This window comes from Parasteatoda tepidariorum, chromosome 10 (assembly GCF_043381705.1).
Source record: "Parasteatoda tepidariorum isolate YZ-2023 chromosome 10, CAS_Ptep_4.0, whole genome shotgun sequence".
NCBI classification, from domain to species: Eukaryota; Metazoa; Arthropoda; class Arachnida; order Araneae; family Theridiidae; genus Parasteatoda; species Parasteatoda tepidariorum.
In genome coordinates this window covers 38,146,151-38,161,040 of record NC_092213.1, presented here as the reverse complement: position 1 = coordinate 38,161,040, position 14,890 = coordinate 38,146,151, and the positions used below count along the sequence as shown (strand labels likewise).

Sequence of the window (14,890 nt, the reverse complement as noted above, 5' to 3'; positions counted from 1 at the left end):
ATACATATATATATCTAGGAAATAATTATTACTATTTTTCATGAGACAGATGAATTTTATGTCGTAATTTACACTAGTTTTATAGAGGTTTTAAAACTTGTCTGACTCTTATGCAGTTTTTATTATTATTTACATAATTCATTCATTCCACTCATAATATCTTAAAATATGATCCTGTGTTATGAAGAAATGTAATAAAGTCGGTTTTAGCAACATTTGTTTCATAAAAAAAATAAAGAATACCATTTGAAAATGTTTGTCAGTTTCTAAATAAAACAAAAGCACCATTAAAACTTAGTTAAAAACTTTAATAGGCAGGCACAAAAACACTTATAAATTAAAAACATAAAACAACATTTAAGTAACATGATGTGTTATGAGATCATTGATGACATTTGGAACATGGGAAAATTCTCTGTCTAGTTTGCTTTCATTCATTTTGAAGCTTGGAGAGATAGTGGCACCACAAAAACATAATTGACCTACAACGAGATACAGCAACCAATATATAAAGAAAGAAAGGATGTTAAAATTTTACAGTACTATGAATCAAATTTGATAACAAATATTTGTTTTGTAAAAATGTCACTTAGTAACTGAGAATTTTTTTTTACATTTTTTTGTATTACGTATAATAATTTTACAAATATAAATATTTGTACTAACTCTATATGACTATACTTACTTAAAATCAAGTCATTCATTTGTTCTAACTCTTGAGCATAAGTATTTATTATACATATTGATAATAAGTATTACACACAAAAAAAATTCTGGTTGCAAATCTTTGATACTGTGTAACACTTTAGTAACACAACAAATATTAAATCTGCAATCAAGTTTGTTTCACACATTGCTAGTAATTGTAACATCAACTTTGTTTTAGATTTAATATAGCCTATACTAATTTTACATTGAAATAAATAATATGATCTGAAAGCTGGGATTTCAACGTTTTAAAATATTCAGTGGAAAGATTATCATCAGGTATATAATAAGGTGCTTACTACTTCTGAATATAAGTAGATAATTTTGTATTCACTGGATGAAAAATAAATAACATATTCAGAACACATTTCAACCTAAAATGAATGTTTCTCAACCTTAGAAAACCCTGAACTATCAAATGAATTAATAAAACAATTACAAACTATGTTTTCACAAAATGTTTAACTATTACTATTTGTTCAAATCAAAATACTTTTGAGTTAATCAATTTAGTTTAGGATGAATGAGTTATAAAATCGAAGGTGCTGCAGATTTTAGATAAAATAGGTGATGTCTATATTACTAATGACAAAAGAGTACTTCATATATATTTAAATATATATTTTAATCAATAAGAAGCAAAACTTTATTTCATAAGCATGTAATTATAGAAACAATTCTAAAAAAAATATTTGGTGTCATTTTTAATAGTAGAAACTTGAACACACCATTTAGGATTTCAGTTATGAATAACTATTGGTTAAAAAGTATTTTCCTAAGTTAACAAACAAATGTTAGTAATTGTGTAGATTTTCATAAAAATTTCCTTAAGTTATTGAACGTGTTAAAACAATTTTCTAGAGAATCTGGATATCATTTGTATAATTAATGGAAACTTCATGATATTTTAAAAATTAAAGCAAATAAAACTTTTTGGATGTTAGTATAGAAAATATTTATATAGAGAAATTTTTTTGTTTTGTATTTGAGGAGCTAATTTTAAAGAAGAAAATAGGAAATGTTCCTTTTACAAATCAATATTCAAATCAAGAAAAAAAAATCTTAACTCACCTTTCCAACAGAAGCTTCCAATTTCAGTACTGCATTCCGGACAATGAATCTTAAAAATAAATGTATCAATATGTGAATATTTGAAACTCAAAGTGAGAATAGTCATACTTTAATCTGACTATAGACATTTAATGAAAAATCTTGATGATTTTGCAAGAGCCTAGGAAAATAGTTGAAATTTTATGAAGGAAGAAATGTGATATGATCTTTATTAAAATAAATAAATCCAGGTATCAGACTCATTAGCATAAAATTATCTAAGTTATTATGGTATTTGCTAGTAAATTAATTAATATCACTTAATTAAAGGAATTTTATCCCAATAATACTTATCACTAGAGCCCGGATTTTGATGACCTAAAAAATCTCAATTAATGCCCTTAAAATGCGAAAATTGCGCTAAAAATGCCTTATGACATGACTTAAATAGAAGTAAAATTATTGAACTAAAACAATGTTTTACTCTTTAAAATTATTATGAGTCGTTTTAAAAAATATAAAGCAATGCAATACTTGTTCTACGTTCATTAAAGTTTGAAAAATATGTTATATCCTAAAATAACAAAAAAAAAGGAAAATATATTGACTCTAAAACATTTTCATTTTGTATAGAAACTTAAATGAATATACCAACTTCCATCTCATAATATTACTAAATATCGGAATTACAGTGGATTATTAGTTTTTTTTTTAATATTTTGAAATGTTAACGAGCGTCTCTTGTCTGAAAACAATTTTTTATACCAGGAGAAGCTTCTTTCAACGTCTACTGATGTTATTGGTGCGTACTTGAAAAGGATGGTCACACTTACTGACCATTCTTCTTCAATTTGAAAAGATGTTGCTTCACCTGTTAATGTCCTAGAGATTTTCTTCATTGTTTGGAAGCCAGTGTAATAATAAAAATTACAAAAAATTAACAGAAAATTTAAAAAATGCAAAATACGCCCCAAAAATTAAAGAAAATGCCCTATAAATCTCAAAAAATGCTCTAAAGGACAAAAAATGTCCAAAAATGCAAATGTCATCAAAATCCGGGCCTTACTTATCACCCTTTCTTAATATTACAATATCAGGGTGGCCACCCACCTGGAATTATCAGGGAATTTTTTTTATACTGGAAAAATCAGGGAAATATGGATAAAAACCTGGAAATTTTTTCTTATATATTTTTTAATTTCACTAATTTAAATTATTTGCTAATTTTCTTAATTTAAATTGTTTAATCCATTATACCCACATTTTTTAGTCGGAAATGTATCTCCAAACAGTTAAAATATCATCAACTTATTTTGCTTTCATCAAAATTTGCTCCATTATAACCCTGTTAAACTAGAATACAACATAAAATTCTCCCAAGCAAATGTCTTTGATCTCTATGCAGACTGTGCAATTTAGGAAAGGCAAAGATTATGGTGGATGTGGAAGACGGGGTTAGGATTCGGTTTTTAAATTCTGTCCGTGTTCACACAATGATTCAAGTTTGTTCGCAATTGAGAGTGGTAATTTTTTTCTATTTTGACAAAATGAGTCAAAATGTTTTTGTATTTTTAACTTTATTAAATTCTCTAAAAATTAGTTGGTTATAATTTAATAATAATAGATTTTATATTGCACTCTTTTTCTGAAAGCTTTTGAACTCCCATTCAAAGAAATCTGTAAATTATTTTTTCTCAGCAAACCAACCAATCACGCATTTTCCCCCATCACTAACAGCAATGTTTGTCGACAAATTGTTACAATTCTTGCATTAATGCTAATTTTTTCTATTTCATTTTAGCCTTTTATAGTATATTTTTATTTTGAAAAAAGTTTTTTTTAGAACTAACTATGTATTAATATCAAATTTTATGGTTTTGTTGGTAAATATTAGTTTTTTGATTCAAAATTCGAATTGTATAGTTATCACAATATCGAAAGTTGGTAAATGTTGCTTGCATTCCAGAGATGATACTTCAAAACTATTCCTCTTTTTACCTAAAAAAGCTGACAATGACTGAGGAATATATAGGAAACATATTAAATGATGTATATACATAAAATATAATTTTTTTTATTCATATGTGTTTAGTCAGGGGAAGGAAAACGAAACTTAGTGTTTTAGTTCTGCACTGTACAAGATTCCAGTTGTTCAAACAAAAACAATTAACTATGCTAAACTAAAAAACTGTGTGTTTAGATTGGAATTCTTTAAATGTTTTAATTTCAAATAAGAAAAAAAATCAAAAAAGTATAAATTTTAAGGAATTTTTACTATTTTTTTCTTCTATAGAGTATAGAACTAAAAATTAGACAATTTTACATTTCTGACATTTATTTTTTTATATTGAATCTCTTAAAATAAAAATGCTATTTCAAAATACCATTACTATTTAAAAATTTGACTTGAGATATTGGTTTAAGGAAAATATGATCACTGAATTTTATAAAAAGCACTGGTAAGATGAAATACAGTATAATGCAGTATGCAGTACAGCTTTATATTGAAATGTAATTACAGTGATTCACAAAAGTGTTGATACACTTATGACTTTCAATAAAATAAGACTATCCATTAATTAAAATGAATGTTTCAGAATGTATATTTAATGATAAAAAATGTGTTCGAATCTTAACAAAACTGAAATATTTTAAAAACAAAAGAGAAGTTTATTTTTAAGGAATCAATCATCAAAAAGTGACAAAAACTTTATCCCACAAAGGTCATCATACACTTTTAAAGAAAAAACTCAGTCTATTAGTAAATCTAATTTTTCGTTAAATTAACATTTAGTGGAGTTTCCTTTAGCATCTACAATAGCTTTTAAAGGTTGAAAATACATGTAACTAGTTTTTTTTAGTTTTTTTTGTCGGGTGAAATTTGTGCAGAATATTTTTTTAAAATTTTTACAGAAACTTTTACAACACTCAATTGTAAATTTATGAATTTTTCCACAAAATTTATAATCTTAATCTCTGATATGAAGTCCTTCTTTTAAACATTTTATCACATATTGCACAGTTCAATTGAATACAGTAAACTAATTTAGCATATTCATTACTGATTTACCTCTTATGAAGACAAATAATCAAATTTGGTCTATTTTATTACGACCACAAGTCATTTTTAAATGATAAAATAAAATATTACGGAGTTAGCAAGCAAAAATTAAAATATAATTTTGCTATTATAGGTTTGATACTAAATTGCTAATAAAGAAATAAAAAATTAAATCAAAAATAATTAAATAAAAAAAGCAATTGACGATAATTTTAATTCTGAGATCCAAAACATTTCAATGTACGATGACTTTCGTGGGGTAACATTTTTGTTACTATTTGATTAAAAAATTAACTTTTGCTTTGGTTTTAAAATATTCCGTTCAGTTTTGCTAAGAATGGATTATACATATTATTATCAAACACCCATTGTGAAATATTCATTTTAATTATTGAATTTTTATTTCCTATTTCGATATAAGTTATAAGTGAGTGAGCACTTTTGGGAGCCACTGTAATTATTAAAAATTATTGACATATAATCACCTGAAACGGTTTCTTTTCCTTAATGAAAATATACTAAACAATACTTATCCTAGGTTTTATTGGTTATTCTGATTTTGTCGGTACACTTTGAGCAAATACTACTTAAAGTAACACATTAAATTCAATAAAAACAATTAAAATTATTCAATAAAAACAATATATTCTGCAAGCTAAACATATTATTTTCTCCACGTCTTATTTTTTTAAAAATTAATGTTGTACCAAAACATTAAAAAATAATAAAAAAATATCTTGTAAAAAAATAAATTATTTTTTCAAAATATGTTTAAAAAAATGACATTTTGAACAAGATATTTTATAATACAGACAATTTTCTTGTACACATCCTACACTTTATAAAAAAAAGGAAAAAAACAAACCTGGAAATTTTAAGATTTTTACCTGGAAAAATCAGGGAAATTTGAAATCTGTTTTGAGTGGCCACCCTGAATATACACTACATAATTCTTAATATTGCATCTTAACAGTATTTTTTTGCTCATAACAGTTAAGTATTAAAATCTACAACTTAATACATGCATCAGATTCAGCTTGAGCATGAGATTAAGACTGAGGACAAAACTAAACATTTTTATTTGCTACTTTTATGCAGCTAAAAATTGAGGAAGAAAGCACATATCAAAATATATTGAAATGAGATAAAAACATATTTTTCTTAAAATTTAGTACCAAACTTTTGTTTATGTGTGGTAATTAATTTGCATAATACAATATTGTTATCATGGAATTGTTTTTCAATGACTTTGTACATAATCCATATTAACAGCATATCAAATTCAAATAGTTATGAATGCTAAATCAAAGTAAATAAGTATTTTTATAAGATTGATTGGATATACTAAAGTTACATTAATAATCTACGGACCATGGTGTAGTGATTCAAGGAAACTGACACTACCAAACCTTAAGCAGATGGTGATAGTATAATGATTCCTCCAAACAACCTAATTGTACTTATATTCTTACAGCTAAAAACGATTCGAGGTATTAGATAATACTATATTCTATACTACTAAGATGAAAGTAATCCGAACCGACATCTAACCTTCATGACATAGGAACTAAAACTAAGACTAATCCTTGAAAAGCGAATATGCTCTCATTATCTCAGCTGTTAAAGAATGTCATTTGGATAGATATGTTTTATATTACTTTGAAATAATGTTTTATATTACTTTGAAAAATAACTTCCCTGGCCTAAAAATTGAAAGTGAATTCACTCTCCACTCTACCAGCTGTTAAAACATATTATTTAGATAGATGTGTAAATGTTTGATTTCACTTTAAAAATCAAATGGAATAGTAAAGAATTCATTTTCCATAGCTTAGGATACGAATAGGTTATTTTTAAAAATGGAAAATAACATGAGTTGAGTTGAATGTAGAGTTTAATGGCACAAGATCCAAAGGAGGATATGTGGCACCAAACAGTATGTTAAAGCAGATCAAATGGTAAAATGCACACTTCAATTTTATCTTAATAAAATACATAAAGTTAATAAAACTGTTTATAAGGTGGTGGTGGTGGCTTAAGGGATAGAGCGCTAGCTTATCAATGAAGGAACCCAAGTTCAATTGCCAGCAATGGCTGGTCTATACGAATTCCGCACCCGGCTTGCACTAACCACAGTGCTGTCGTAAAATATTCTCAGTGATAGACCGATTAAAGGTTAGAGTCTCCTTACCATCAGGCTAACTGCGAGAGGTTTTCCTATCTACGTAACTTAAATGCAGGTTACTTCCATCAAAAAGTCTTCAACAAAAGCAAATTTCTCCTCATACTTGATTCAAGAATTCTCTGAATTGGGTTCAAAATTACAAAGCTAAGTAGTAGAACATTGGTAGTCATAAATTCAAAATTGGGTCGGCCGTTCACTGATGGTGATAAAAAATAAAATAGCAAGGCAAGTATATTTAAAAAGAAATAAAATCTGCTAAAAGGGGTAATTGCTTAAAATAGACGAGATATGTAAAATGGCACATAAGTAATGAGTAAAATCAGAAAACCGTTATATACAACATAAAATACCAATAGCTCACGAAAATGTTAAGCTGATGAATTTCACCAATTAAATCTTTCATGCATAAAATAGTGCTGATAAAAAAGGTAAGATGATGTTGTTTAAAACATAGACAAGAGGTTAAAATGTGATGAAGCGTAAGTAAAACATTATAAGTGTCGCATTAGGGAGGAGAATTTTTGAAAAACAGACGAAGATGGGTGAGTCGAGTGTGGCCGATTCTGAGAAGTGCAAGCATTACATCTGCATTACGTAGACGCAATACAGGAAAAGGGTCTAGATCATATTTAATGTTGTAAAGTTTGTTTTGAATACTTACCTATGGCTCTGAGACCTGGAACCTAACTCAAGCTGGTGAAAATAAAATTGCCATTTTTGAGAGAAAAGTTTTAAGGGCCATCCTTGGTGGGATAAAAATAAATAATTCCTGGAGAAGACGATGTAATACTGAACTGTATAAAATCTACAGAGAGCCAGATATTGTGAAATTCATAAAAATAAATCGAATGAACTGGGCAGCTCACATTTTCAGAAGGAATGATGACTCAAATTTAAAGAAAATCCTATTGCACAAACCCTTAACGAACAGGAAAAGAGGTAGACCCAGGCTGAGATGGCTGGATTTAGTTGAGACTGATTTCCTTACACTAAAGGAGAAAAACTGGCAAACAAGAGTCAAAAGTAGAGAGAAGTGGATTCGAATTCAAAGGAAGGCACTGGCCCACCCTGGGCTGTCTAGCCAGATATGATGATGAAAGTTTGTTGCTATAGGGACGTGATAGCTGCAACTGGTACAGATATTGTTAAGACGCTCAAATAACATTCTTTAACAGCTGGTAAAATAGAAAGCATGCTCATTTCCCATGGCTTAGCAGACTTTTAATTTTCTGTAGCGAAGAATGGAAGTCTAATCACACAGTGATTTTTCTGTGTCATGAAACAAAATACTTACATTTCCAGTGAGGGATGTGTGAGATTCTGAGATCCAGGGTAAAAACTCAATGAATAATGAATTCTTGCACAGTGTTTTTGATTGTTCTGAAGTGACTTGTTGTGCAAAATTGTTCCAATACAGATCTTGTCCTTGAATGTGAGGTACAACATTCTNAATTGGAATCACAAAAGAAGGAAAATGTTATAAATCAAATCTTTGACAGAAAAATTGTTATACATGCTATTGCACTGGGCAATGAAATTTCTACTACCTTTCTACCTATCCAGTTAATTTTTCCTAGGCGGCTTCTTGTGATTTCTTAAATATTGATCAGTTTATTAGATGAAGGGGGGGAGTAGTAGTTAGCTTGTAACTACTAGTTTGAATGTAGAATGCTTGAGATTTCACAGCAATTACTTCTTACAAAGCAACGGTCAAGGAATTGCATGTTGGGGAAGGGAAATTGATCGAGTTTTGGAAATCAAAGACCGAATGCTCCAAAATTGGCAGTTCGAAGTTTGTCGGTGCCTAAAAACAGCGTTGACGCAGAAAGATCGTTTTCTAAGTATAAAAATATATTAAGTGATGAAAGACGAAGGATAAATGAGAATAATCTGACAATGTACAATACTTTGTACCAAAATTCTGTTCATTTAAATAAAAATATCAATATTGCTTGAAATTCAAAGAAATACTTTTGTTGTGTATTTTTAAGCTTTTTTTATTATTTGCGCAATTTCTGTCTTTTGCATCATTTATATAATAAATTTTTTTATGTTTAGAATTTGTGTAATTTTAAAAATTTTCCGCAAATTTGGGGTCTTTTTTCCCACGACAAACTTGCAGACCTAATTATAGATACAACTCCTAATAACTGATCATGATTACACTTAAAATAAATTAATTGGGGTCATTTTTAATTGTAGAAACTTGAACGCACCATTTAGGATTTCAGTTATGAATAACTCTTTGTTAAAAAGTATTTTGGTTAAGTTAACAAACAAATGTTAGTAATTTTGTAGATTTTCATTAAGTTATTGCATGTGTTTAAACAATTTTCTACAGAATCTAGACATCATTTGTACAATTAATGGAAACCTTATTTATGATATTTTAACAATTAAAGCAAATAAAACTTTTCTGATGTTAATATAGAAAATATTTATACAGAGAAATTTTTTTGTTTTGTATTTGAGGAGCTAATTTTAAGAAGAAAATAAGGAATGTTCCTTTTACAAATCTAGAAAAAAAAAATCTACAACTCACCTTTCCAACAGAAGCTTCCGATTTCAGTACTGCATTCCGGACAATGAATCTTAAAAATAAATATATCAATAAGTAAATAATTGAAACTCAAAGTGAGAATAGTCATACTTTAATCTGACTATAGCCATTTAATGAAAAATCTTGATGATTTTGCAAGAGCCTATGAAAATAGTTAAAATGTTATGAAGGAAGAAATGAGATATGATATTTAATAAAATAAATAAATCCAGGTATAAGACTGTCATTAGCATAAAATTATCTAAGTTATTATGGTATTTGCTAGTAAATTAATTAACATCACTAAAAGGAATTTTATCCCAATAATACTTATCACCCTTTCTTAATATTACAATATACACTACATAATTCTTAATATTGCATCTTAACAGTATTTTTTTGCTCATAACAGTTAAGCATAAAAATCTACAACTTAATACATGCATTAGATTCAGCTTGAGCATGAGATTAAGACTGAGGACAAAACTAAACATTTGTATTTGCTACTTCTATGCAGCTAAAAATTGCAGAAGAAAATTTCTTAAATCACACACATGCGCACAACTGATGGTGCACACAGCACGTATCAAAATATATTGAAATGGGATAAAAACATATTTTTCTTAAAATTTAGTACCAAACTTATGCTTATGTGTGGTAATTAATTTGCATAATACAATATTGTGATCATGGAATTGTTTTTCAATGACTTTGTACACAATTCACATTAACAGCGTATCAAATTCAAATAGTTATGAATGCTAAATCAAGGTAAATAAGTATTTTTGAAAGATTGATTGATTTGCTACACTAAAGTTACATTAATAATCTATGGACCATGGTGTAGTGATTCAAGGAAACTGAAACTACCATATCTTAAACTGAAAAAGCAGATGGTAGTAGTGTAATGATTCGTCCAAACAGCCTAATTGTACTTGTATTCTTACAGCTAAAAACGATTGGAGGTATTAGATAACACTATTATGAACTACTAAAACAAAAGTAATCCGAACAGATATCTAGCCTTCATGACATAAGAACTACAACTAATCCTTGAAAAGCGAATATGCTCTCCATAATGCCAGCTGTTAAAGAATGTCATTAGGATAGATATGTTTTATATTACTTTGAAAAATAACTTCCCTGGCCTAAAAAATTGAAAGTGAATTCACCCTCCACTCTATCAGCTGTTAAAACACATTATTTAGACAGATGTGTAAATGTTTGATTTCACTCTAAAAATCAAATGGAATAGTCGAGAATTTGAATGGAATAGTAGGTTATTTTCAAAAATGGAAAATAACATGAGTTGAGTTGAATGTAGAGTTTAATGGCACAAGATCCAAAGGAGGATATGTGGCACCAAACAGTATGTTAAAGCAGATCAAATGGTAAAATGCACACTACAATTTTATCTTAATAAAATACATTAAGTTAATGAATGTAAGATGGTGGTGGTGGCTTAAGGGATAGAGCGCTAGCTTCCCAATGAAGGAACCCAAGTTCAATTGCCAGCAATGGCTGGTCTATACGAATTCCGCACCCGGCTTGCACTAACCACAGTGCTGACGCAAAATATTCTCAGTGGTAGACGGATCAAAGGTTAGAGTCCCCTTGCCGTCAGGCTAACTGTGAGAGGTTTTCCTATCTACGTAACTTAAATGCAGTTTACTTCCATCAAAAAGTCTTCCACAAAAACAAATTTCTTCCCATACTTGATTCAAGAATTCTCTGAATTGAGTTCAAAATTACAAAGCTATGTAGTAGAACGTTGGTAGTCATAAATTCAAAATTGAGTCGACCCTTCACTGATGGTTATAAAAAATAAAACAGCAAGGCAAGTATATTTAAAAAGAAATAAAATCTGCCAAATGGGGTGATTGAAGACGAAATATGTAAAATGGCACATAAGTAATGAGTAAAATCAGAAAACTGTTATATACAATATAAAATACCAATAGCTCGACGAAAATGTTAAGATGATGAATTTCACCAATTAAATCTTTCATACATAAAATAGTGCTGCCAAAAAAGGTAAGATGATGTTGGTTAAAACAGGGACAAGGTTAAAATGTGATGAAGCATAAGTAAAACATTATAAGTGTCGCATTAGGGAGGAGAATCTTTGAAAAACAAATGAAGATGGATGAGTCAGTGTTTTCACTAAAGCGCGCGAACACGAGAATCTCACATATTTTTTTCGTTTCTCGCATTCAAAAATTATTAACGAGAGAAGTTCAAAACTCTACTAATCAATTTCAAAATGCGTGAATATATCGAATTTTGGAAAAAATTTAGTCTTCCAATATGAAAACAGCTACGACAAGTGTTGAGATAAAAATTATGAGTCCTTTATAATAAGTTCTTTAAAGTTAGCTCTATTTTTAGCTGTTAATGAATTACCAAACTCCCTCATCGACAATTTACATCAATTTGTGAAAGTTGAAGTATGAACATGGAAGTAACTTCAACAAACTTCACTATTCTCAAAGATAAATAATTGAATAGCCTATGCTGGCAGATGTAGAGAATATGACAGTGCGTGTACAATGCTACAAATTTAATAAGTGATTCCCAAAAGTTCAGCATCTGTTGCAAGGTCATTTAACACCCAAAACCGAATTAAAACAAAATATCGTAACAGATTGCCTGATGAGCATTTGAGCAACCTAATGAGAATAGCTAATGAAAAAGTAGATATAGAACATTTTCCATATGATAATGCAGCAAAAATATTCAATGGTTTAGAAATTAGAAGATGTTAAAAATGTATAAAAATTAAAGACATATTTTTTTTCAAAATCTATTCATGTTTTTAAATTTTTAGAAATCTCACTTAATTTTTTGAATTCTCACCCAGTTGTTGTGAAAGGGTGAGAAATTCTCTCCCATTTTTTTTCTGTGATGAAAACACTGGATGAGTAGAGTGTGGCAGATTCTGAGAAGTGCAAGCATTGCGTAGACGCAATACAGTAAGTTTGTTGTAAAGTTTATTTTGAATTTGAAGATCAAAATGTTGTTGCTAAAGGGACGAGATAGCTGCGACTGGTACAAATATCGTTAAGACGCTCAAATAACATGTTTTAACAGCTGGTAAAATAGAAGGCATGCTCATTTCCCATGGCTTAGCAAACTTTTAATTTTCTGTAGCGAAGGCTGGAAGTCTAATCACACAGTGATTTTTCTCTGTCATGATGAAACAAAATACTTACATTTCCAGTGAGGGATGTGTGAGATTCTGAGATCCAGGGTAAAAACTCAATGAATAATGAATTCTTGCACAGTGTTTTTGATTGTTCTGAAGTGACTTGTTGTGCAAAATTGTTCCAATACAGATCTTGTCCTTGAATGTGAGGTACGACATTCTTCTGTGTAAAGAGACATTTTCTGAAAGAAAAAAAAATATAAGTATATAAAAACTTTTAAACATATTTATTACAGCATAGAATAACCTACAATACAACATGTTATTGAAATAAAAAAACAAAGTCAAAATATTGTATATGAGACAAATTTGTAAGAAATTTATATACTCTCACTGTTGTACTTATAGCCTCACAGGGGCTTTGCTTAAAAAAAAAAAATACTTACTTCCTATAATCATTACTTTATGTAAACTACTTACTCAGCATAAACATTTTGCTAGTACCCCACTTCAACATTTGAAAAAGGGGTAAGTTAGGACAATGCCCTTAAGATTGAGCATTAGCGATAGTTCTGAGATAAATAATAAAAATATACATATAATTTTATTGTTTATGAATGAATACTCTTTTCTTATAAACATACATATTTTTTTTCTAAAAAAAGAAATTTATTCCAATAATAAATGTAAAAATTCATCCATAAGCATGTTGTACATATTTAATGATTTTTTTTGACAAAAAGTTGAAAAAATTTTGGTTTCTTTTCAAATTATGAATAGTAATTTAAAGATAATTCTTTAACTTTAAAAACACTTTCTTTTATATCATATTTTTTCATACATTTCTAAGAGATTTAACGTTTCTCCAAAAATTTAACATTACAATACTTTTTAGTATTGTGATGCTGAGATAAAGTCTGTGCCGAAACTAAAGTGAAATATATTCGGTCGGCAGATGATGCTGTAGCTTGCAGCCTGATGATGCACGCTTACCACTTCACAAAGTGGCTAATCCGGGCTTGCTGCTGATGTTCCATTATGCAAACCTGTCATAACAAATCACTTCTTTAATGCTAAATTCAAAAAGCAGCCACCTACTATTAGGCTTTACTTTCCTACTGCTTCAATATTATAAAAATTTGTATTGATTAGTAAATGTATCATCATCTAATCAACTAAACTTAAAAATTATATCTATACTAAACTAATAAAAATACTGAACATTTGTTAGCACTATAGTTTTTCACTTTAAATACTCAGTAACCAGAAGTGTGTGGATATTTCACAAAAAGCAGTTTTTGAGCGCATGAATAAATTAGAATATGTTTTTATAACTGTTCGTTAAAAGAATAATGAATTGTTAATACTTTTCTTATCAAGATTGTTAGCATCTCAATCTCAGGATATGTTTTTTCATGTCCAAGATCAGTTTGATAACATAGGATCTCCTGAATTTTTATAACTGATAAAGTAATGCATGTCTTGAATAAAGCCTATAGCTGATTAAATATGCAGCATTTCAAACTAAAAACAGAAACATGCACAGTCTGATGGAGACATGTTTTTAGCTCATTATATTTTGTAATTTTTGTGCTATTGCTCATTATACAGATGTAAACATTGGTTTTTTACTAAATTCAATATATCTTTTCAAATTTTAATATAAGAATAATTGATTCTAAAAAGAAAATATATTTTTTAGTTTTAAATAATTGACATAAAAAAAACACAGCGATAATGCAAGTTTGGTAATGTATAAAAATTATTTCAATTCAAACATTTATTTCTAATGAAATATGGTATTCAAATAAAATAACATTTATTTTCGTGAACTGTACTAAAAATAAAACTCCTTTAAACTATAAAATTAAAGAGTTTATTAAATAGGTTGGGGAAAAAAGGCAAAATGGTTAGAAAAATGCTGTTTTTGAAAAAAATATATAAATATAAAAGTTTGATAGGAATAAATAAATAATAAAAACAAAAAATTTTTTATGATGTAGTTAAATAGTTGCAATTGATCAGTAATGTTCATAGCTCAAATACCACAAAAAATATAATTAAATGCATTGCTTATCATTATTGTTTAAATTTTGGATGACAAAACAAAATTTTAGCTTTAAAGAAAATTATTTTTTTTTTTTTTTTTTTTTTTTTTTTTTTTTTTTTTTTTTTTTTTTTTTTTTTTTTTTTTTTTTTTTT

At 28.2% G+C, this 14,890-nt stretch overlaps 1 protein-coding gene across 1 annotated transcript in view; it reads right to left on the bottom strand.

Moving 5' to 3' along the window:
• Nucleotides 1–287: 287 nt before the first annotated feature.
• Nucleotides 288–14,890, bottom strand: part of LOC107454289 (MAPK Phosphatase 4) — a 25,892-nt gene continuing 11,289 nt past the window's right edge. The window contains exons 5-7 of the mRNA XM_016071427.3: nt 12,756–12,930; nt 9,547–9,595; nt 288–482 (exon numbers count right to left, since the gene is read on the bottom strand). Coding sequence (XP_015926913.1) covers nt 358–482; nt 9,547–9,595; nt 12,756–12,930 — 349 coding nt within the window. The 3' untranslated portion in view covers nt 288–357. The remainder of the gene's footprint in view (nt 483–9,546; nt 9,596–12,755; nt 12,931–14,890) is intronic.